Below are 25,943 nucleotides of genomic sequence, written 5' to 3'. Positions count from 1 at the left end.
ACTTTCCTGAAACACCATCGGTTCGCAGAGACATTCCTTTCACTACCAGTGGACTGAAGACTGGTTAAAAGGTCAAGTAACTGTAAAACCCCAAATCTCCAGTGAGGCAGGGAGGTCCAAATAGCATTTTAAAAGCATTTTAGAGGTTGGCAGCATTTTCTCAGAAAGAAAAAGCTTTAAAAAAAAAAAAAAAAAAAAGCTAGAAGACTCAGTCTGTCAATTATAAACAGTTACTGAGTCAAATATCTCTTAAAATACCCAACTGTTTGTCCATGCAAAGTCCTATGGGCTCTACTGATAAACAAAAAACATATGCAAATATTGAAGTGATTTTTTTTTTTCCTGTTTGTCATTATCCATATGAAATTTGACTGACTCTTACAAAAAGCACTACGAAAGACTGCAAACTGTCAGGCTACACTTGGTATTTCAACAGAAATTCTGCTTCTGCAAATGCAAAAACTCTTATTTTAGTCACTGTCAAGGAACAAAGGTTTTCACAGTAATGTATCACAAAAATGCAGTAAGGTAGGTTGGAATCTGGAGAGCTGGAATTGCAACAGCATAGAGGGGACACATTCCAACTTCAGACTCTCCTATTCAAAATCCAGAAAAAGTCGCTAACAGCAAGACTTCATGTGGTATAAGACTACATAAGCAACTCTGACTCTGACTGGTGTTTTGTAGTTCTGTCAACTTGGATTACTTATAACGGTACTCCACAGTTGAAAAATAATACGTAAGCATTGGGATTCAATCAATGGATATACTTTGAGAAATACCAATTAAGCAATTCACAAAGATACAACTATCTATTTCAGTAGCGTTCATGGGACTTCAAGTACTAAACTTCATTCCTTGAAATTAAACCCAGTTCAGGGACATTTACTTTTAAATTTTAATCTTCACAACTGTTGGAGATCACAGGAAAGCACAGAACCACCTGAACGTCTACAGAGAAGGAGACCAGAGCTGACAATGCTACTGCTGGGCTGAAACCTGTAAACCTTTCAAGACCAAGCTCTCTCTCTGAAGAATCAGAGATACCATCGCAGTAGAGCTTACTGAACTCCCACTACACAGTTCATGGGAAGGCCAATGCGTCTGGTCAGTATGGTGTGGATTTATGGAGCCGGTACAAAACTTGGAGGTGCAGCCATGTAAAACAAAAGACAGCTCACCAGGAAGCAAGATGTAACATGGTCTAGGCTGGTTGGCTCCGTATCAAGTATATTTTGCACTGCACTTGCACTCATACATATTCCAACTACGCTATGCCAACTGTGTGTTGTATTCCAGATGGCAGTCATCCAGGATACTGGAGATGCACACAGGTAATTTGTGGAACACAAATCTCCTTGCAAGCCAAAACCAAGTGAAATGTGGAAGTGACTTTCCACCAGTCACAAAAAAAAATCCTATCTAATTTCAAATTGTGAAACACAGAAGATTATCTTCTTATGTTTCTTGGTTGATCAAACTCAGAGCACCCCCTAGTTAGCTGTACTTGAAAGTTAAAAACCTTGAGTTTTCCAACTTGAACACAGTGAATATACAGTGCTCAGGCTCCCTCTGCTGTTTGCACAAGCAGCTGAGTTTTATACTTAAATGTACTCATGACACAACAAAGACAGATGTTGGCCATAATTAAAAACCAGTCAGGCAAAAAAGACTGTCCAAAAATTCCAGATCCCAGATAGACAAAGAAGAGTGGAGAACAAAACAACATATAAATTGTCTTTCACAGAACTCCAACTCTCTATTTAATGAAAAATAATGTTGTTTTAACATATTAATACCAGCACGAGTTGAATTTTAATCTCTTTTAGTATCTTCCTGCAAAGCAGTCTGAAGCACTGATTTACATAAATACAGCTATAAACTTTTCTTTATATACTAATTTTAAGGTTATTTACACAATTCTACTATGCTCAGCTCAAAATAGGCACTCCTCATATCCTTAAATCTCAGCAAATCATCAGAATCCGTGACAAAAAAGCTAAAACGTGCATTTAGAGAATTTTCTGCACTAATTAAAAGCAGAATTCTTATTTTTGAAAAGCTATGATTAAAGATTATATTTTATTCAGAGATGTGATTGATGAGAATTTCTTTAGTCTGGAAGTAATTTTAGCTCAGGTCATTTAAAACTTTATAAAAGCTAAGTCATGCAAATTTTCAAGTGAGAGTTTTTCGAAAATTAGCATTTAAAAATAATCAATCAGAAAATGTGTTTTTAGGATGAAATACAAATTTCAGGACAATCTCTACCATACCTAAATTATTAACAGATCTGCTCTATCCTGTATAAGAGACAACATAATGATGAATATGAAGCACTTAGAGGCGTGCCTTGTTGTTTTTTTTTTTTTAAAGGAAAATGAACGTTGTTTAACAGTTTGCTTATCATAGAATCACAGAATGGCTCGAGTTGGAAGGGACCTTGAAGCTCACTCAGCCCAAACCTCCTGCTGCAGGCAGGGCAGCCCCCCATCAGTTCAGCTGCCCAGGGCACCACCCAACCTGGCCTCGTGCACCTCCAGGGATGGGGCACCCACAGCTTCTCTGGGCAGCAGTGCTGGTGCCTCACTGCCCTCTGAGTAATGATTACTTTATTTATGCTATTTGAAAATAGTAACTTTTAGATAAAGCTCATACCTGTACCATGGATAAATAAAGTTTTCCAGGACCAATTCAAGCACCTGTGAAGAATGAAGTCATTGCAAAATAAACAAGTGCACTATAAGTAATTGTTAGAGGAGACCGCAGAGCAGTCTCCTATATGATAACATTTAAACATACAGTAATATATGATGCAGACCTATTGTAAGATCAGTTACAGTTAATAATAATAAATACATTGGGCAAGGAGTAATCAACTGATTTTTTAATGAGGTCTCAAAGCAAAACTGCTTTCACCAGTGCTATGGACAGCACAAAGCACAGTACTACGGCCATTCAGCAATGCAAACCTTGCTTCACACAACACTTCCTAATTCCATGGATCAATTCCCTAATTCCTCAGTACCTCAGTACTTTCCTGAGGTAGTGTCCAGAGTCCCACATGGACAGCTACCCATTCTGAACTCATACATCCATTTCATTCAACTTCCCCTTTTCTGACTCCCCTCTATGCTCCAGGTAGAACAGTCCATACAGCATGCTCACCACTCCCAAAGAAAGTAAAAGCCAAAGTGCAGCTCTGGCACTTCTCCTTATGCCTACACAAATGTTTCAAGTCACTGTTAATGTGCCAGCACCACAAAGAGCAAAAAGAAAGCTTCTGAAGAGATGAAGAAACAGCGTCAAGTAAAAACGGAGAAGGAAGGATGATGTTTTCTTGAGATTTTTCCTCCTCCACTAAAGCCCAAGATATACTCTGTACTACCTTCTCCCGTCACTGTCATTGTGTTCAAAGAAAAATGTAAGGTCTGCATGAAAGTAAAGCTGAACATAACAGCTGATATGACAGCTGAATAGTAGGGAAACTGCTAGGTCAGGGCTTGAACTAGTGATTGAGCACGTGGTGAAGAAGTATGGCTGGCCCAGGGAGCACAGACACATTGTTTGCTCCTATGATCCTGACCAGAAGGTGGACCTATCCTGTGCTCATGTAATGGCAGCCACTGAAGGGAGATTATCACTTAGGCCTAGGCTGCTTCTTGAGAAGGATTGTTAAAGGGCCCCTTCACCAGTGGGGTAAGTTCCATTCTTCCTTTGGTATATGTCTGGCCTGTGTGTGAATACTTCACCTGGTATCACTAAGAACCTGTCAGAAGCAATCTTATTTCTTTGTAAGCAGAACAGTAGTTTATTCCTCTTAGAGCACTTGAGACAGCTCTCATTCACACTATGGATGCACTACATAAACCCAAGACTTAATCATTTTATGCTATCTTTAGGGCTCTGCTCATGATTATACATGATTACACACTCAGTAATAAACACACCATGGCCTTTTTAATTCCCCTCAGTTCTTCAGATATAAGCAGTTGATGAGCATTATTTTTCTCTTTCCTACTAAGAATACTGTCTACTCAGAGTTGATAAGACACTCTTCCTTTTGCAACTATTTCACTTCAGAGATTTTCTCCCCTTTTGTTTTTCACAATGAAGAAAAAAAAATCTTGTTCTTTCACCCTTTCTGCAAGGATGCTTTCCAGTTTGGAATAACCCTGTGTATCTGGATTGTGGTCTGCAGGAAGTGGTTAATGCCTTTTTTTTTTTTTTTTTAACCTCTAAGTGAACAGATATTAGTGTGTTTTTTTTCGTTGTTGTTGTTGGGAGCAAAAACCTTGTTCCATGTTTCCCCTTCTAGTCTAAGGCCTCAATTATGCAATCCCAGGACCAAAGCTTTTCTGAAATCTTGAAACTGTAATACAATCACATGATGATGATGGATGCAGAGCACCTTCCTCACTTCTCCCATCTCTACTTCCATTAAAAGGATGAAGGGAGACAACATCACAAATTCATTACATCCCAGGCCAGGAAAAAAAAAAAAAAAAAAAAACTGAAAATTTTCTTTGGAAGTTAATCTTCAGACAACAGGGAGGAAATCAATCCAGCAGCAGTCTGCAAACACAGACCATTGGCCTTAACAGCAAAAGATCAGAGTACCCAAGACAATTTCACCAATGCCTTCTGTAATACAACCAGAAGATAATACATCAATTTACTCTAGAAACTTCAGTCTCACAGGTACTGAAACATTATTTTTGTTCATGCAGTTTCTAACAAAAACCTCTTTCAGGGGTCATACTAGAGCTGAGCTAAAAGAAGTGCCTTTCAAAGGGAAAGAATTGCATAAAAATTTGTTCTATACATCTGTATCTGTTTAAAGATTCTTTTTCTTTCTTTTGTCTATTTTTGCTATGCACCTCCCCAGCAATAGCAACTATAGGAGATTATCTTCCCCTTGTAGCAGAGCCTTCAAGCCATAAGACTCAAAGCCATTACAATGCACTACCCTTGAGCTTTCATGCTATTTTGAAACTGAAAACCTGCCCATCAAATGCATTAATGCATCTTTATCACTTGCTAACATAACTTATTGATGCTCTCTTAGCCTACTAGAAGAATTGTTTCTAACAACTCTACTTAGCTCAGCTAAACATACAAGTTCTGTTAAAAAATTTCCTGTGGTTATTAAATCAGCAAGGAGGGCAGGAGAGGTGCAAGATCAGATGGCCCACCCTACCTTCTTGAGACTCACCCTGCTGACTTCCACCCGAACCATTTCACATGACTTGTCAGGGCTTCTTTTGGTATTTCTTACCTCCAGAGTCATAGTGTATGACTGTAAGGGCTCTGTATTAATGATTATCTGCTGGATAAAACCATGCAGACAATCCCACTAAGACAAAGACCAGGCAGACAACTAACCCAAAATACACCTGAAGTCCATGTGTCTGTGATCCTGAGGTCAAAAGGTCAAGATATATCTTATTAGAACTCAGGTTATCTATAGCACCTTAAAAAAAAAAAAAAGCCTTGGTCCTGGACACATAGAAGGTAATCCCTATTCACACATTTGCTAAGCAGTTAAGTATGACGTGTATCCACTTTCAGTCCAGCAACACCAAAAATATCACTCAAGCTGAGGGGATATCTCAAAGAATGCCAGTTAATGACAAGCAATTTCCTTTTCTATAAAGTATCATTTTCCAGCTCTAAACTGAAATAATGAGTCATTTCATTGAAAGCCTACCTATTTTTCAAGTATTTCACAAAATGACGGGTCCTACAGCATGTGTGAAGTTTTCAATTGGAAAGAGATTAGAAATGTACAACCAAATATAATGCAGGTAGCAGTGTTATAAGCAGCTGAGGAGGAGAAGAAAAAAAAAAAAGAAAAAGAAAATTCATTTCTACCAAGTACTAAAACATTGCAGCTAATCAATTTCTAGCTGCTGAGACAAGCTTTCTGTGCGTTCTCATAGTACAGGCTCCAGTTGCCAGGAGGAGGAATGAGAATTACCAAGCCAAATTGGACTGGATAGTAGCAAGGATTTGATAAGTAAACCATAGACATAAAAAGCCTTAAAAAAGCAGAGGCTGCTTTCTGAGAGAACAAGCAACTCCCAGTATGAAAGCATGCAGGTGACGGGGCAGCTACAGGAGTTCTGGGCTGGCAGGAAGTATGCCATTCATTTGTACATTTTTCACTTCTAGAAGAAAAAAGGAAGAGAAAAAAAATCTGATCCGATACTAAGAGCAAAAATCTGAGAAACTAAACATGAATGAAAAATTGGTGAGATCAACAGACAGCACCCTGATTCACTAGCCCATTTCCATAACGATGCTGATCATGAGCAAATGAGCAGCTTTCTGTAGGTTAGACTTGCAAATATCCTTTTGTAAGTAAAGATGAGCTCATTAACTGAATAATAGAATTTGATTCTCCTGTATGCAATCTGTAACACCTTGATTAAGCTGACCAACAGAAATATCCTAATTCAAAAAGAAAGAAAACACCAGAAAACTAATATAAAGCAAAATGCAACAGGAAAAAAAAAACTGCGAACAAAATTATAGTGAAGTCAATGCAGTATTTTTTATACAGAATACAGCCCAAATGATCGAACACTGACAGATGCATGGCTGAGGGAGTTCAGAGCTCAACTACAACAACAACCATGAAGGGAGGGAGGCAAGTCTAATCACATGTTTCTCTTTGTATTGTTCAAAACAATACAAGGGCTAGATAAGTAAAGGAAGGCTGCAGAAGATGAAGAAACTACAAAACAAGACTAACTGCTGTCACAATCTGAGGTGAAAAATCCATATATTGTGAAAAGAATTTGGATTTCTTCTGATTCAAGTTTGAATTGCAATATCTGTAAGCAAAGGAAAATCTATGCCTGATACAACTGATTCAAACTAAAAACATTTGGAAATGAGAACATCGCTAGAATTTTTCAACTTGCAAAAGAAGAACTAGAAACACTAATCTAGAATTAAAAAACCCAGAGCTATTCTGATTTTTTGAAGAATCTACTTTTTCAGAAGTAAGCTGAGCTCCACACTGCTTTGGAATCTCATTAATCTTAATTCACTTCTCGCTGTATCAGCTTCCCTCTAACGCGTGACTAACCCACAAAAGAAAACACAAGCAGTCTCTGCTTCCAACCCTAAGCAGGTATCCAGTTCCAGCTGTACATTAAGTGCTGAATTCCCAGTGCAGGGGATGATGAGGAAGGAATACAGTTAAAGGCAGAACCTTTAACCAGTACTGAAGAGTTGCAACAGGGAACAACAAAGGGAGATGTAGCATTACAGACAGCGTGTGAAAAAGGTGACTCAAGTGTGTGAACAGAAGTCTATCCACCAAAGGTTATGACCCTGCTGCACTGCACCAGGAATGCACAGAACCTCCAGGTAAGCACTCAATAAGAGAAAGGAATAAGAAATGTAGCATGAATTTAGAAAAGCCATGTCTATGCTGCTAAACAAAGCAGGCCCAGAGAGAAGCCAATGAAGTAAAAACAAAGCAACAATAACCAAAAAACCATCAACAAAAAGGGCCCACACTGTTTTGATAAAAGCAGAACTACAATAACAACAATCAAATACAAAAGTCATTGTATACCAACAAAAGATCACCCCTGAAAGGTAACTACAGTATCTACTCAGCTCTTCTGAGTAACACACTACAAATAACTTTACTAGCTAAGATTGCTTATGAAATACAGAAGTCGTGCTGTTTAACTAAAGGGAGTTAACAAGTTATCCCCGTGATGGTTTTTTTGTGAGTTCGTTTTGTTTTTCAACTTGCTAAGGGGCATGCTCTGAACACAGAGCTGAGTTACAGTTAGCTTTAGTTGGTTTCGCACACCAGGTTCTCAGTTGTGAGAGCTGACATGTATGGCTTTGTTCACTTCTGACACGCCATTTATTCCTCCTTTTACCACAGAACTCCAATGGGGAAATTCTAAATAAACGGAAACTAAGCCACCCAAGGGTTTGTGTATTTTCTTAGCTTTTAAAAAGGACAGAAGATTATCTACTGAGCTTCATGAAGCAGCAACAAAGCGAAAAAAATAAATGATCCTAAAGCAAAACAGCTCTTTGTATATTTTCTAAAGAGAAAAGAAAAAAACAAAATTCCCTAATTACAATCTAATAAAAAGAAAGTAATTATGCTATTCTTTTTGAGTAAATCCTGTGTCTTCTTTTTTTGATCAGTTGCATTACGGCTTATCTGATGATTTTAAATATCTATAATCACATTTAATATCATCACAGAATTTTTGTAACTGGAGCAAATAATCTCTTAATCTGTGTATGGGAACTGCTGAGCCATGGCCTGAACCTCTGACTGATCACCTGAGGTGAGCAATGAGTCAGCCACAGGAGCACAGGTGAAGGCAAATCACCTGTGCTGCCAGAAGGGGTGGAGCCTGGCTCCACCTCTCCTAGATAGATTTAAGAGCTGGCTACCAGGGGGGAAGGATCTCTTCTGGAGTTTGGTAAGTGAGCCTAGGATATAGGTAAGACTTCTATCTATTCTCTTTTTGTTATTATAATCTGCTTTGCCTAACTCCCTTGTTTATTTTGTAATTATAACATCTTAATATTCATAGATTATACAATCTGTCACTACTTCAAACAACCAAGCAGGCTGAAATCAACTGAAATCAGACATGTTTTTTCAGTCACTTATTTATACCTGATCTTCCTCCTATACTTCCCAGTGTGCACAGGTGTTTCTTGAGTTCTAAGGGTGCTGTTCAGGAACAGTCATGTTCCTGTTAACAAACAAGCTATCTTGCTTCTCTGCACCCAGCTTTTATTCTTCTGATTTAATTGTTAAATGAAAAGTTAACATACGTGCTAAGTACATCTGACTCATTTTATCAAGCCAGAAGTGTAACAGGCCTAAGAAACACATAATTAAAGAAGTCACTGAACTGCAAGGAACTAAAGAAATGAAACAGCCATCACCTCTGACAGGGACGCGTCAACCTTGGAAGGCACTTTCAGATCCAGCCACGGTTGATAGTTTTCCAGGAGTAAAGCAGGTCTGTAGAAAACCACGGAAAAGTTGATGCAACAATACTGCAGTTTTCCCACTGATAAAATGTAAGAAATAACAGGACTGTCAGTGCCACATATTTAACTTACCTGTGCCTCTTGCATTTGACTTTGCCACACACAGCACAACTGTGACCATGGGGAAATAGCTCCGGCAATTCCAATTGCTAAGAGAAAATATTTGGACAAGTTTACATTCTTTGAAACGATGATTCTCGTCATATACTGATACTCTAAAGAGAAATTTATTAATGTATGCAGTTACAGAGAGTTGAGTGGTAGAAAGGCAAAGCTGTTTCTCAGCAGGAAAACAAGGCAGCAAGGTACAATATGAGAAACCACTGAACCAAACAGAAAAAGCACTTCTGCTAAACAAAGTTTAAGATGACAGATACCCCCTCACATCTCCAGTCATCTTCCCATACGTCAGATGATCTATAACAAGAACAAATGGTTTCTCTACAAGTCTTGCCTTGCTTGGATCCCTGAAGAAAGAAACAGGGATTTCATAAAATAGAATCATGGAATCCTTAGAGTTGGAAGGGACCTTTAAAGATCTTCTAGCCCAACTCCCCAGCAAATGAACAGGAACATGCACAGCTAGATCAAGTTGCCCAGGACTTGATCCAGCCTCACCTCGAAAGTCCTCAGGGACGGGGCACCCACCACATCTCTGGGCAACCACCACCACTGTGAAAGACTTTTTCCTTATGTTGAACCTAAATGTACTTTCTTTGAGCTTAAAACCATCTCCCCTTGTTCCACTGCCACAGACCCTGCTAAAGAGTCTGTCCCCTTCTCTCCTATAGAAATGCTTTTTTCTTTTTCCCAAGGAGTTTAGCACCAGTAAAGGAAGTTTGACTACAACCAATAAAGCTGTAGTCAAAGTTTGGCTATCAAAAGGAAAGGTATCTTTAAAAATATATATATTCATAAGATAATATGCTACTAGGTACTTTTTAAGCTACTTACTACTGAAATGCCAAGTGAAAAATAAGTGAAATGGTTAACAAGCCACATCCAGCTCCCAGCAACAAGCTTCAGGGACCTCTCTGCATACTGATAGATTTGATGGGATTATGCATAAACTCACGAGGAATCCACAGTCTTAATCACCATGTGTGTGCCACAAGACCCGTCAGCACGTAGATATAAGTGATATTGATGTCCAATACTATAAAAGTAGGATTGCACACGAATTGCCATCCACGTGCATTGCCTCCAAACGTGAAGAGGAACGCGGACTTACCTTGGGCTTGTATTTGATAGTGTACAGAATGTTGGGAAGGAGGGAGTCCGGTCCCAGCGAGCAGTAGAAGGTGACGACGCCAGCCACAAACGACCAGAAGATCATCAGAACATGAAGGTACCTTACGAAAAACAAGGAAAGAAGACGTTTCCCTTCACATCTGTACATCGGCGTTCCTCCGCGGTGCCGCGGCACAGGGCGGGCTACAGCGCGGTCAGGAAGAACCGCCACCACACGGCTAACAGCACCGGGCCCCTCCCCTCGGCGGGATTACCGGTTAAGAAGCAGGGTCGCGGCGGCCAGACCCAGCAGCAGGCAGCAGAAGAGCGGGTACTGCCGGCAGGTCTCCCGCAGAGCCTCGGCGCCCCGCACCCGCTGCCGCAGCCTCTCGCCGGCCGCCCGCAGCCAGCCCATGGTGCCGCCGAGCCGGCTCCCAGCCAGCAGGGGAGGCCGCGCAGCTTCCGCCGCCGGCGGCACGTGACGAGAGTGAGGGCGGTGCCACGGCCGCCATCTTGTTGGCGGCGGGGGAGGCGGGCCCTGCGCTTCCCGTCCCGCCCCGCTGTGCGCGCGCCGCTCAACTCCCCCTTATAGTTACAAAGCGTACAGAGTCGAGACGGAACGCGTTGTTTGGAATGTAGTTTATTGCTGGTGAGGAAGGCTTCAAGCCATCTTCACATTAATAACAGCCCTCAGGTGCGGAGCAAGTCACGAGTTCCCACGCTGCCTGAACGCTCTTGTCAGCACTGTGGTTATCGCAGCTCGGGAAGCTCCAAGTTATGACACTGCAGATGAGGGAAGATGGGCCACTGCACACATACAGGCGCCTCAGCAGCTGCTCCCAGGAAATCATAGCGAGAGGGGCTTCTGGGCTGCAAATATGAGAAAGCCTCCTCAGCCAGAAGCGCCTGCTTATTTCTGAGTTACCTTGAGAAGCTGGTGTTGCCTTTTATATGGTGTACCCCAAACAGGCATACTTGGGCAAAGGACACGTGGAAAAGTGCTGTTGAGAAGACAAGCCATGTTCACAAAACCACAGTGAAAGCCCGTAATTCTCTGTGAAAGAAAAACTCTCACTGGGAACACGAGTCAATATCGAGAAAATGAAAGCTGAAAATAGCCTTCAGACACATCCCTCAGATGGTTGTCATTTTATGCAACACTTCCCTTGACCTCCACATCAGGTGAAATGCTGCAGTTTGACTTCAGAATGCTGACCTTTCTCAGAGAGCCTGGCACAAGCCCCAGGCAGGATTGGATTTCCTTAAGAGTGCCTGCACAGTATTATTTCATGCCAGTCCACATGTTTTCTATTAGGCATTTAAAAAAAAAAAAAATACACCCACACAAATAAGGTGCACATTTACAGCAAGGCTCTGTACAGCCTGTTCAGAGGAAATTAATTTTCCTCAGAATATGCACATTTACTGCTTTCTAACTTGATCCTCTCAGTTTAACTTCTTGGGATTTTTTGTCTTTTTTTTTAATGCTTTTAATAAGGAATAACTCTTTAAAATGTGTAACATTTAAAATATTTCATAGAGATGTGATGACCTAGCATAATGTATTTGGAACATATGTAGTGACTCTCAAAGCAAACCAACAACAGTCAAATTCTGCTTCTATCTGAGTTCTGTACTTTATGTAAAGTTTCTTTTAAATTACGGATTCAAAGTTCAAGCATATGTTTATTTCACATAAAACTGCCACATTCCTATTTGGCAGTAATTACACCTCGTCATCTGAGAAGCCTCAATACTTTCCTCAGTTCAGTTTTGCTCTGCTGGTCACATACTGCCACAACCTGCTTTACCCATCCTCCTCCCCCACAGTGCAGTCCCGGCCACCCTCTACAGCCCATGCCTGACTTCTGCTACACTGAAAAACACTGAGGATTCTTGCTTTCCAGCAAAACAGAAATTCTATTTAACAAAATGAGACTGTTTTTTGTTGTCTTTGTGTTTTAGTTTAATCTTAAATATTTATGTAAGCAGCAAGCTATAGTACAGATTCACATAGGCAGACTGTATTTAATTTACTCTGCATACAGTCTGTTTTTGCCCTTCAGGTTTTCTTTTTGTTTTTGTCTTCTGTCTATAATGTCTCTTTTTCAAATTTACTTGTTTTTCTCAAGGATAAGGCTGTTGAGGCTAACTTGCATCATACAATCCTTCATATCTAACCTGTCAGGAATTAGTTTTCCCTTGTGCATCATTCCCCACAAGTCCTGATAATTTCTGTGGGTTCTTTCTAAAAACTGAAATTAAAGGATTCATTTCAATTTTTAACTTCAACTTTTCTGCACAAAGCTTTCTTGAAATAAATTTCAAAAGAATATTCAGCAAATAGGTAAGAAATGTGAACAGACTCAGATCCCAAGAAAATTAAGCATTAGTAGGCAATTCAACTTTTCAGATTAAAACTTTAAGAATGTCCACCAAGCTACTGCTTCAACTCATGAATTCAGATAATTACAAGCATTCAGGTAAACAAAACTGGTTCTACTGTTACAAATGCAGTCATGTGCATTTGTCTGTTACTGCGTGAATAGTCATGCTAATAATCAGATTTACAGTCTTTTGAGGGTCAGCTCCCTGCACTGTCTATACAGACCTGCATTCGTTGCTTGTGTGACCGTGTGCTGCCCGCCATGAGACTGGGCTCCTACCTTTGCTTCCTAGATGAGCACATTCTCCAACCATGAGTTGATCCACAATATTGCAAGATTAAATTGGATAGCGATAACCCAGGGCACAAGGTAACCTCTGGACACAGCAATAGAGCGTTTAGATTACTGGGCAAAATCCCACATGAATTGTCTTTGGAAGAACAGGGAAGAAGAGCTGCTTTGGGAGAACAATGTCAGAAAGAAAGGAAAAATTTGCTAAGAAAGATAGGCGAAATGTCTCAAAAGATCATTGATCTGCACAGCTTGTCTTTTAAATAACAGAAGAATGGAGTATATTAGAGGTGAAAGTAATTTGTCCTCTGACAAATAGTAGTTTATGGGACATTAAAACAAGGACGTAGAGTGGAAATTTGCAAAGTGGCTGCAGAAGGCAATAATTTACAGACCACAAGAAATACAGGCCAAAACAAACAAACAAACAACCTCCCCCCAAAAAAAACCTCCAACAGAGAATATCTGTAAAAAGAGGCATTAGACCTATAGAGGAGACATTACATAAATGCTTTAAGAAATTAATATTAGGTTTGTGGTAAATATTTGACAAAGGTATAATCTCCAGTTTATGTAGTATAAGAGCAAGAGATAAACTGTTTAGGTATGGAATTTAACCTAATATTGAGGATATTTTTCATGGTGGCTGGATTTGAGAATTTGCAATAAAAAAATTGCAAAAGAAGAGCTGTACTAATGGAAATAGTTAAAAGAATGTTATAGCACATGTTTAAGAGTTCAATCTAAATGAAATTATCTGTTTACAATGGGGTTTAAAGAAAATCCTGCCCTGGAAAGGTAACTATTTTCACAAAGCATGCCACATCCTGAGTTTGTTTCCACTGATAGCGTGGTGGTTAACGAGTGAAATTCTCACGTTTGAGGAGGAATCTGAGCCACATTCTCTCGATTCTGCTGAATTAAAAAGTGTCAAGGAAGCACTCGTAAGATGATGTGCACTTCTGGTAAACACTGCTCAGTGATGCAGCACCTGTGCCTCTCATAAATAAGATGAGACCTGTAGGATTCAAAGTGCAGTGTAAGTTTTTCACAACAGATACTCAACGGATACATAAAACAGTTGTGCTGGATCAGCAAATGTTCATCCAGGTGAGCATCCTGCTTGTGATGATGGCCAACAGGGGATACCTAGGAAAGAGTTATAAAAGCATGGAAAGAATATAATACTTTCCCAGAATATTCTTTGATTTGAATCTTGGGCATACCCTGAAAAGGAATTCTTTCCCGAGTTTCAGGTTGGTTTTTGAACTACCATGAGCATAAACACCCGCGAAAGTCACACAGAGAGGCATTCCACCACTTAATTCTGCTTGTGAGGGTGACGATGCATTATGAATGGCTCAAGAACTTTCATTTAGTATTGTGAAATTATTGTGTTAGTGAAAAAATCATTTCTTATGCAGCACGATTGCTGCTTATCATTGTATAAAATTAACCTGATCTCCTCAGCAAGCCATCCTTTAGAAAATGAATTGATTTTTTGGCATTTTTAACTTACATCAATAATTTTTCTTCAAGAGAGCACCTTGGTACTTTTAGACATCTTTGTTGCTCTCTATCTCATTTCCAGATCTATTGTCTCTTGTTTTGTAGTGCTGGAGTAGGGAGAGGCTGCAACAGGCAGAACAAAAATGTTCAACAGAACTTCCACAATTTTTATTAGTTGCCTAAGTGCCTTGGTTAAATAGCTATTTAATCATTTGGGGGGTTTGATACACTTGAATGTATCTTTTTTTATTTCAGATTATGAATTATTGTTTTATTTGCACACAACTCCAGGTTGTTTTTTTTTATTTATTATTTTATTTTCCTCTTCCTGTTCAAATAGTGAAAAAATTCCCCCAACTTCAAGTCTTCACATAACTGAATTCTAGTCAACACACAGGACTTGTTAAAGTGGAAAAAAAGCCTCAGTGCAACTAAAGACTGTCACCTTGTATCAGAGAAGGCATTCTACTGATAAAATCTGTCAGGCCTCCTGCTGTTGATCATGTAAACCCTGATACAGAGATTTTTTTTTTCTTTTAAGTAGTGACAAGCAAGCTGGTACCCTGAAGTCCACTGCTTCAGCTTTTGTAGGTACAACAGCAGATGCCTGAAGTGTTTTTGTTAGGTCAGCATTCCGGAGGGATATTTTTAGTTCGAGCAACCGGTTTCTCTGAGAACATGAAGCATTTAGGAACAGTGTAGGTTAAGAGCTAAACAACATTAATTATCACCCTCAAAAAAAAAAAATAGTTTGTGCTTCAGCTAAGTTTTTCATCAACCACTTCACAGAAATGGTTAGTGCTAGCTGTATAACCCAGGCTATTTTGATTACCATTTGTTGACTGAGGATGTATGCAGTATTTTGGACATTTTTCCTTCATTTATATGATGTACAGCAAAAAAATGGCATTTTTAGAATGGCTAGAGATAAAAATAATAATGAGACATACATGTTAAGTTTTCCTGGCAAGAATATGGGGTATGACAGAAGCATAAAAATTCTCTTTTATGCTAACAGACTGATGCACAAGATGATCCTCTGTAAGCCTGAAGAAAGACTTATTTCTCCTCGTACACAAGGATGAGTTTTGAAGTTTTTTGAAGAAACTTCTTGATGCATATGGGTGATTTGTCAGTATTAACTGTTATGTATAAATTGAGCACAAAGCCCAATGGTAAAACTCTGCTGTAAGAGGAATGTGAGTTTAAATGAGAAAATTTAAGAAGTAGGGCTCAACAGCAGGTTCTGCAAAGCCAGGCTTCTCTACAGCTGATAGCTGATCAATGTTGCCGTCATCAGACAGCAGCTGCCAAAGTTTCTGAAGGTATGCCAAACCATTTGTTCCCCAAACTGCTGGAATATTAAATAGACCAGTGGTACTATGGCGTTATTGCTGTATACCACTTCTAGTTCCGGCAGTAATGGTGCTTCTGAAGGAGACCATGATCCCTCCACAGACCTGTTGGTACACATACCTTGCTAAGTCTCTCTTCTGAGCCACAAAGACTTGTTACTTCTCCCAGATAATCTGCAATTTAGTTCCTGGTGACAATGCATGCTCACCACCTGCATGGTGGTGTTCCCTAAAGCACTCCTTCGGGGAAGGAGAATGCGTACTTAGCAGGTAAGAGGAGCTGAATGAAAGCAGGACAAGTTATGAAATCAGCACATGGGAAGAGATAGCTAAAGGTGTTCTATGTTTAAATGTATGACTAGTTGAAGGAGTTAGAACCACATTTCTTAGCTGATAATTTCATCTGAATAAATGAATTCTGACCACGTGAACATTTCATCTAGAACACAGCCTGCTCTATTTACCAATTTAAGTATCAAATTTCTGCACTACTGAAAGTTTTGCTTTTTATTTTAGGTAACCAGTATTCTAGGTGGGAAACTAGGTGGGAAACACTGGAGCTAACAGGAACTGAGATTGTATGAGGGAATACCATCATTCAGTAGTCACACTTTCTAAATCAGTTGCTTATTTGTGACTGAATAACTTGCTATTACATAAACTACCTGGTGAATGTGTTTTATTGCACTGAAGTATAAAAAGAGACTGCTTTAAACATAAGATAGGCATGAAGCTTCCTCTTTCAGACATACATAAATATTTCTAAGTATATACGAGTAAATGGGCATGTTAATATGAAAATCATCTTACCATCTTTCTTCTCAAACTGAAAGGAATTATATTTCCTTCCCCTTAAGGAGCCGCGAGTATTTTATCTCCAAAGTTTCAGGTACTCTGTACACCTTGTTTCTGGTATTTTTTCCCTTTAAGAATTGTAATGATCGAGATTTGAAGTTTCAACAGATGAATTTAAGATAGCTCTTTACACTGCATAGAAATGGCAGGCTTTAGATAAACCTGAAGTTGGGTTCAGTGTATTTCAGATACAAGAGGGAACAATTTTCCCTTTGAGAAAGCAGATTTGCTTCAGAATGAAGGTATCAAAATGGGGAAAGGCGGCTTTAATATCATACCCATCATTCCCAGAGGCCTGTATTGGACCCTTGAGACATTATTTGTTTAGGCACTGTAGCAAACTCCACTGATCATTACCATCCACTACTTTGGATATGGTAAAACTGTAATTGAGTACCAACCTATCACCACACTGTCATGTATAGTTTATACCCAGTGTATTTCTGGGATAAGTTATGTTCAGGAAACTTGGCATACTACTTGGTCTTAATTCTGAAAAGTCTGCCTGAGGATTTTGCTGGACCACAACAGCAAGCACCAATGCACAATTCCCCTTCCTTTTTTATTTTTGTTGGTCATTAGGTCTGGAGAAGTCAAGCTAGCTGTACAGTACTGGCTCTCCCCTCTTGTTTTCTGATGCCCAGAGGAAAAAGCCAGCACAAAGAAGGAAACGAGGTCACAGATTATCTGGAGAAGCAGTTCTGGACATAAGGAGACATCTTTGCACACAGCACAAGGTGTTTTAGTTCAAAGCTGCTCACCTGTGTGTCACCAAGAACTTAGAATATACAACCCCATCTCCACTGGATGCTTTGTCTCCCATTCCTTCCACAGTCAGGAACGTTCCCATCTCCTATTAAGTCTTCAAAAATAACTACTCACCTGCAGAGAAACTGACAACTTTTCCCCACTGAAGGCTGCCTATGAAACAAATGCTTCTGTGTGTTGTCCATGAGCACTCAGGATACACAAAGCCTCATCTATTCTTGATCCTGTTGATCTTAGTAAGGAGAGAGAATCCTGACAAAATGAAGCTTGGAATAAGATAAGACAGAATATGTTTGCCATTTCTAACTGCTTTATCACCTGGTACAGGCTTTTGCATCTGACAGTTTATTTTCTGGTATAAAGAAAAAATGTAAACTCTGCTGCAACTTAAAAATGAACATCTTCAAACTAAAGTTTACTAGCCTTCTTGCTGGCCATCCTCATACTGATCAATGCAAAGAGCTTCATTTCTGAGCACGTCTCTAGTGCAGAATACACACATCTGCGCTACCTGTGCTGCCTAATCTTTAAGAGCATCCCAACCTAATCCCAAGAAATGCTGTCACTTCTCTCCCACAGGATGCTGGGCTTGCATTGGACATCTCTCCAGAGGAGGGGGGGGAAAAAAAAAAAGCAAACCTGTGCAGGAACCAGGTGTTGTATTTGGGAACCCTTCAGGTCATTCTCAAATTGAGATCTCTAGAGGGGCTGCTAAGTGGGCTTTGGGTCACTGCAGCTTCCCAGGTGGAACACCTATTTTCAATCACTGCATGCCCTGCACCAAGGTGTGCAAATCAAGACTCCATGTGCAGGCTTCACTACAAGCACAATGTTCCCTAAACATTGCTCATCGTGGAGGCCTCATGAAGCCCTATTAAGTTCATATTTCTCCATTTTTACCTAACTTTCATAGGATTGTTAAGAGCAGTGAGAAGCATATTCACTTAATAACTGTAAAAAGAATGGACTAACTTTTCATCTATACTGAAGAACAGGTCAGGCACTAGAACAGGTACAGCAGATATTCAGGACTGCCTCTTGCTTTTTTGTCACTGTGGCTATTAGTCCATCACTTCAAAACAACAGGTTTGCAATTATCAGCTGCAAGGTATCACACTCACCTCCCAAAGCAGGGCATTTGAAATAGTGTTATGCACTCTAATGGTATTTCTTCATTCAGTTTTTCTGTTTCACTATGTTTGAAACGTCTTTTCTTACAGAGGTACTTCAGACTTCCCTAGCTCTCTTTGATGTATTCCTACTCTCTACTTGCCATTCTTCTAAAATTCCTACCAAGATGAAGAGGCCCTGATGGCCATACTAGCCAGAACAGAATCTCCTTACCTTTCCACATGAAGTCCAAGGAACCTGCATCTGCTCTTGAACTGATGTTTGAACCTGGGCAAGCTCCACCACCTGACATTCCCTTCACATCTCGCTGTGGCTGCTAGATGATGCCTGGTTTAGAGTATATATCTACCTTTCACAGGAAAAGGACAGACTGATTAATAGCAAGAAAGATTCCACAAAGCTGTAAAACAGCCAAATAAAGTTCTTTTACTTTGTGGTTTGCCAGGTTATTTACCTATTTTGCCTTTAACCCTAGATTACATACTTGTTAGTAGCTTAGTTAAGGCACATACATTATTCTGCCCACAAATTGAGGATTTCTTTTCTCCTACTGTCACACAACCTGAAATTTTCTCAGGGAGCAGACAAGGATGGTTTACTGAGTTTTCTGAAGGAACGAATATACGTGGTTCTACCACTCCTAGGTCAACCCTCTAAATTCCAAACAAATACTTGGTACTCCTGTGAGAGGAACCTCCCTTGTCAAGATAGGCTCATCAAGAAGCAGGGGGGGAGGGGAGTTGTCTTGAAAGGGGGCATAGAAATTTAAAAGATGTTTTAAAAATGTTATTCCTAATAACTATTGTTTTTCTAAGACTACAAGATATAAGTGGATTATCATCGACCTGCAGTTGTACTTGACCAACTCCACAAAAAATGACAAACTATAAACACTCCAGTGTAACTCTGTACTGACACTTTAGGCTGAGCCATTATTGAGGGTAATCTGTAACCTTGCTGAGATGCGACCGCTGATCGACTCCACTGCAATTTGTACCTGAGTGGCGTGTACACCTCAGTGAACCTCAGAATGCCTTTACAAACCAGGAAGCTTCACTTCTGAGATGCTGAACATCAGCAATGCTTCTTCACAATTCACCCGCGTACTCCTCTCATTTTATTATCCACTGAAAGCAGTTCTCTTCAAAATGTTATAGTGAGGGTAATAAACTGTAAAAGTTTAGCTCTTGGCATTACAGAAAAACAAGCCTCAGTACTTCCCATTAGAAATCCCTACTAATTTCAACCTTAAAAAAGACCAAGTACCTCAAAAAGCAGAAACTACTTAGTCTGAGACTTACTGATCAGCTAACACCACATGAGGTATTAAGATTTTTTGTTAGTACAGAAACATGACAATCCCAATGGCTCAGAACATCAATAAACCTAACTCGGTACTTATCAGATTAGTAAGCCACTAAGAACTGTTAAGTATCATTTATTACACCGTTCCCATTGTAAGTTCACAACAACAAGCAAAACCAAGTTGCAACTCCATAACAGAATACTTCAAATCCGATAGATTTATGACCTTCCAGACCCTTCCTCATTTTAATGAAGGATCGTTCTCACAGAAAATTTCTATAAGGATTCTGAAACCAGCTTCCATTGTACTCACTGTCAAGGCTTATATCCATCTATGGCTCACCGCAAGACAAGCAATGAGGTTTTTTTCTCCCTTTATATTAATTCAAGTCTTACATTAGCATGAAACCTGCAACATAGTTCTTGCAGATTCTGACAGCTTTTTAGAAAAGTACCTTGCTGTGGTTTTCTTCAGAACAGATCTTAATACAAAAGCAAACATAAACCACCTACACTTTCAAAGTATGTTAATGTGAATGAAATTATTCTAACGAAACTGTCCTGAAGTCAACTTCATGTATATGCTTCTGGTGAAACTACTACTAATGAGGAATCTATGAAGTTAAGTTGCCTCTGCTGAACTCAGAGGAAGCTTTCTTATTCCAAATTAGTTACACTGAGTAAAAGAGTTTTTAAATATCCAATGCTGGTCACAGGTGATTTCTTCATCTCTCTGAAGAAGAGAAAACTGAAAAAAAAATGAACAACAGGAAATGCTACACATGGAGCCAGTATTCAGTTCCTGGCTCTTTTAATACCTGCCTTCATGGAAAAATCCCTTCAAACTGCTAAGATTGCTATGCTTAAAAAAAAAAAAAAAAAAAAAATACATACTTGATATACCAGAAGCATTTTTGGTGATTTTTAGGTTGAAAGTATTTAACATCAGCTTACACTCAATATTCAATTACCACTGTAATAAACACAAAAATTTCCAAACCAAACCCATATAACCTTCCTACTCCCTGCAGATAAGGAGTCAATTTCCTACAGAAGTTGGATTTTAGGTACTGAAATTAATTTAAGAAGTGGAATGTCTATATTTACTTACCGTTATCACGTCTGCAGTTGAACATCTTACGCTATCCTACCGGGTAGGTAGCAATACCACGAATGCACTTCGTAGCTTCCTTAGCTCAAGGAAATGTAATAAGATTCAGTGCCTTTTCTTCCACATCAGTGGCCAAACCAAGCGAAGAGGGGTTCTTTGCCATACTAACTGCACAAATAGAGATAGCAAACTATCTCCATTCATCAGACACATGCATCAGTCTCAGAGTAGAAGGAATCCAGATTTCTGACAGCTGGCTTTACCTAAATGACTGTCAGGAAAATAAGTGTTGGCTTTGGAGCAGACAGTATAAAGAACATTCAGGAATTATACAACCCTTTGAACCAGAACATATCATTTGAGGAATTGAATTCCTCCATCAGACTTAACATTTAGAACGAGTTACCTCCCTACCTACCATGGCTTGGTTTCTGACTGTCACAGATGATTCAAGATCCTACCACATACGTGGAAGCCCAACAGTCTAAAACAAGCTTTCACGAAGATAACTTCATAATAATGAATATAACCCTGTGCTCCCAGACAGGCTCAGCTGTGCAACAACCTGAGAGCTGGCCATTTTAGATTAACTTTGCAGAATTAAAATAAAAAATAATCATTAAAAAAAATCTAACCAGTTACATCTTGGCAAGAAAAAGACAAAATTACATGAGACAATCACCCTTCTCTCCAAATCCCAAGTAATCCAACAAGCCAGTCCTTGTACTTTTCAACATAGCTATCATAATAATCAAGGCAACACAGGACCAAAAAAGTCATACCTTCCTCCTGTGTGTTTTATAATATAATTAAACACTGGGAAGTGCTGGCTGATCAGATTACTGCATGAGAATCAGCTTCCCATAAAGTTTAACATCAATTTTTAGAAAGTTTTATGTTTGCTTGCACTATACTTCTGTAAAGTAAAAATTTACTCCTCCTTCCCTCAACATCCACACTAAGGGTCAAAGCATCTTCAGCTAAACATCCCTTCCTTACATGTTGGGTTGTTTGTTTCTTTAAATCTGACAGACAGAACAAATGAGAATGAACGATCTGGTGTTTCCTCTACACAAACAGCACAAGCTGGGAGTGTCATGCACTAATGTTGGCAGTTAATTCAGCACAACATCCTGCCTACACTGAGCGTCAAGTACACCGTAGGAATTTGGGATTCATGAGCTTCGTGCTAGGAAGACAAACTCAAACTCCAGCTTTGTGGATTCCAGTTCTCTGAGCACTACACTATGAAGGCTGGACGTGGCTCTGGGCAGCCTGGTCTAGTGGTTGGTGACCTGCACAAAGTGGGGGGCTGACACTAGATGATCTTTGTGGTCCTTTTCAACTCAAGCCATTCTATGATTCTATGACTCTACAAAGTATTGCCCTATAGTCTACTTCCAAATCTTTCTCCTCCATTTTAAACTATTAACATTTTCTTTTAAGATTTCACCAGTGCAAAGAACAAGCAGTCAGAATTTTGTGGAATGTCATTAGTCTGAACACACAATTTACAGAAAATGTTAGTAGAAAATGAAGACAATGTGGACATAAAGTCTCCCCCCACTGACGTGGGAAAGCACCAACAGAACTATCAGGCTGAGCAAATGCCTCTGCAGAATTATCAAAGGCACAAAAAAGAAACTGCATCTACATACAGCATTTATGCAATGAAACATTAAGTTAGCAAGCTTATCTTCAGAGGAGGCTGAACTTTTATCAGACTGTCATACCCCCACGATCCTACCACCAATAGAATTAATATTCCTTAAACTTTTAAAGACAGTATTTACCTAAGAGATGTATCTGCAATAACAGCCTTCCTCTGAACAGTACAAACCAATCTAACTTTTGTGTTCTAACAATTTTCCTCCTCAAAAAACAAAACAAAAAAAACTTTAGTTTTATGTCCTAAATGAAACCTCTTCAAGTGATTAAAAAAAAAAAGAAGTATAATTTTAAAAGTGTATTGTTTTTAAACAAGAAGTGTCGAGCAGGAGTTCCCAATTTCTAACTAAGTTCAATTAGGCTTCAAATTTTGGAAAGCACTCCAAATCAGTGTGGAACTACTCTAGCTTAGGCTCAAACCTTCACAGGCATGGCAGTACAGAAAGCCTCCTATGAGAATAATCCGAAGCATTACATGGAGGTCAACATTTGCCTTTAACACACCAAAATGAACTGTGCATTACACTGCTGACTGTCACCAAAGCACCACCTAAGAGATGTGTACTTACTGGTGAACACTTCACGTTTACCAACACCCAGTGCAACTAAACCAGCGTTGCGTATATGACTTGCCCACTCTCACCAATACCTCCATGCTTAATAATGAAGTGTTTTTTTTTTCTTTACACAACTGAATTTTAAGATTGGAAAATAACATTTTTGTTTTTCACCGTATTAATCACCACATGCAATTTAGTTTTCTTAATATTTTGCTAAAAAACTGCACCAATATCAGAACAGTGCAAATCATATTTAATTTTAAAAGTTATAATGGCTTGAGTTCATACTTAAAGGGAACACTGTCAAGATCTTGATATTTTGCTTGCTCACCATTGCTTGCATTCAATTGAAAACGCTTTCCTGTCAATTCTGCAGTTTTCGCAATAGTTCCCCATGTTTTTATCAGAGCTGAAATTGAGAATAACATCCTCAATTTCAACATACATAGTGCCTTAATAACAATGTTTTTATTCATTTCCATCAACAGTTACAATTCCATAAATATATTACCCCCCCCAAGCACAGTTCCAAACTAAGAACTGTTGCTACCACTTGTGATCCCACAAGCGTTGTTAAGTTTTCCAGCAATGGGGAGATTTTAACATTAAGAAACCTGAGGATGTCCTCTCATCTACAGCCCCCAGTGTTTCCTTTTAATACCAAGTTCAGAATTGCTTTCCACACCTTGACAGTGTTCCTTATAAAACCACATGACAGTAAAAGTGCCAGTAGGCATGGCAACCTCTTTGAAGGGAGCATTTAAACTCCTTGGCACTGGGAATGCCAGCACCAAGGATTACATTGAAATTCAAAATTATATTTAAGGCTACAATTAGCAAACCCACTTTCCATAAGCCTAATGTTCTATCACTAGATTTGAAAATTCAGAAGCTAATGCAAACTGCATACTTTTATGCTCAAATCTGAGGAAAAGGTTACTCTTCTTTAGCAAGGGCAGTATATGAAACTGTAGTAGCAAATGTCTCTTACGCATTGACTACTCATTTCACCATCATTCACTTACTTTGTCTTTAAGTTCAAAACTGGCAAGGCACATTTACATATTCCAATGAATACTTGACAATTTTAAATTACACTTCATGTCCCAGCTATCCCAGTAATTGACATACAACATACTAAAATGGTTTATTAAGATAACAAAAAAAAAATTAATGTGAAACATACAGGCTATTGGCAACCACTATTCTAAAAATTATGTAAATACAAGTAAACATACTGAAATGTGTGCGATTCTAAGTTTGTAACCAGAAGATCTCTGTACTAACACACATTTATATTAATGACACATAAAAAAAATAAAAACTTTATTACAAAAATAAGTTACACTCGCCTCCAGCTTACAGTATAAAACAATTTTATTTGCAGGAATGCAAAATGATTGTTTGCCATGAGCATTTTCAACATATGACATGTCTAATTTTGTTAAAATTTGCATTTACTGGGGGGAACTGGTGTGTATAAAACCTTAATTAGGTATAAGCTTCAATTTTCCTTGTGGTGCCTATGGGTATGTAGTATAACTGCAGTATCCCTTTGGGCAGGGGGTTAAGGGAAGCTCTTTATGCCAAGTCCAATGTAGGTCATAATTTTATCTATCTTTTACCTATATGAAGTTGGACTTGGCAAAGTTGTTTTTTTTTTTTAATTTTTATTTTTTGTGGTTTTTTTGTTTTTTTTTTTTTTTTTTAAGGGTGGTTCAATAGAGGATGCTTCACCACTGAACACTCACTGTCATCAAGGTGCTTCAGAAAATTAAAAACGTAGCACAAATGATTGTACTCTACTCTACTCTACAGGTTATCATGATCTGCATAAGAGAAATGGAAAGCTGATCCACGTGTTTTTACAGTGATCAGCAATAAGAAATGCACTAATGAAAACATACCTTTTACCTAAAAAGCTAAACTACAGCCATATACTATTCTATGATTTATGAAAAAACTTCAAAATATCCAAATGTCAGGCTTCACTGTACAGTTGTCAGTTTTAGTCTGACCTTTTATAAAGGGACACTGCAGTATTTAGTACAAGTTGCTGATGCACTTTTTTGAACATCTGATGTCTTACAAAAGTAACATCTTGCTAAACTATTATACATCCAAATAACTACAATATCTGAAGAAGCAAGGCTGCTTTTTCAGCCACAAAATACGACAAAAGCAAGGCCTGTTATGATGGTCATGAGGAAGTCTTACAAAGCCTCTGGAACTAAAGGCAACTAAGAATGTTACATTTGGTATATTATAATCTTACCCTCATATCATATTAAACAAGCCTTGCTTTTATCTACAAAGATTTTCTATGTACAGTACAGACAGGGTATAGTTCAATCCTCTGCTACTGAGGTAGTTAACCAACCCTTTAAAAAAGGTTCTGAAAAGAACCACTATCTGGAATGCCTGACTAACCAGCTCTGATGATTACACCTGAAACTGCTGTATCTGAACACAATTCATAAGTGATCACTATATAAACAATCATGATTAACCTTCATGAGCAGAAATAAAATTTAAGGATACCAACAATGGTATTCATCTATACCACTGCAATAACAATTTCAATGCAAGAATTTGTGAATACCACTTTCGGAATCCTTAACTAAGAAAACTTGGGGGAAAAATCTACTTAAAGCAGATTTTTTAAAGAACAACTTTATTCTTTATTAAGATACCATGCTAGACGTTAGGGATTTTGTTG

The 25,943-nt window shown here is 38.9% G+C and overlaps 2 protein-coding genes across 7 annotated transcripts in view; both read right to left on the bottom strand.

Annotated features, from left to right (window-relative positions):
* The window catches only part of SNX14 (sorting nexin 14), a 49,331-nt gene extending 38,551 nt beyond the window's left edge, over positions 1 to 10,780 (bottom strand). For 2 of the 3 annotated variants that reach the window (XM_010707657.3, XM_085217683.1), the window contains exons 1-5: positions 10,560 to 10,780; positions 10,286 to 10,406; positions 9,127 to 9,203; positions 8,947 to 9,025; positions 2,659 to 2,702 (exon numbers count right to left, since the gene is read on the bottom strand). In XM_010707657.3, coding sequence (XP_010705959.2) covers positions 2,659 to 2,702; positions 8,947 to 9,025; positions 9,127 to 9,203; positions 10,286 to 10,406; positions 10,560 to 10,699 — 461 coding nt within the window. In that variant the 5' untranslated portion in view covers positions 10,700 to 10,780. The remainder of the gene's footprint in view (positions 1 to 2,658; positions 2,703 to 8,946; positions 9,026 to 9,126; positions 9,204 to 10,285; positions 10,407 to 10,559) is intronic. The other variant, XM_019613114.2, reaches the window with a different exon arrangement.
* A 13,566-nt stretch (positions 10,781 to 24,346) lies between these two features.
* Positions 24,347 to 25,943, bottom strand: part of SYNCRIP (synaptotagmin binding cytoplasmic RNA interacting protein) — a 24,461-nt gene continuing 22,864 nt past the window's right edge. For all 4 annotated transcript variants that reach the window (XM_085217677.1, XM_085217678.1, XM_085217679.1 and 1 more), the window contains exon 12: positions 24,347 to 25,943. This exon is cut by the window's right edge. The gene's annotated coding sequence lies outside the window, so the exon portion shown is untranslated.

Source organism: Meleagris gallopavo, chromosome 2 (assembly GCF_905368555.1).
Source record: "Meleagris gallopavo chromosome 2, MGAL_WU_HG_1.1, whole genome shotgun sequence".
Taxonomy (NCBI): Eukaryota; Metazoa; Chordata; class Aves; order Galliformes; family Phasianidae; genus Meleagris; species Meleagris gallopavo.
The sequence above is the reverse complement of the archived record's forward strand: the minus strand, read 5'-3'. Positions and strand labels throughout refer to the sequence as shown.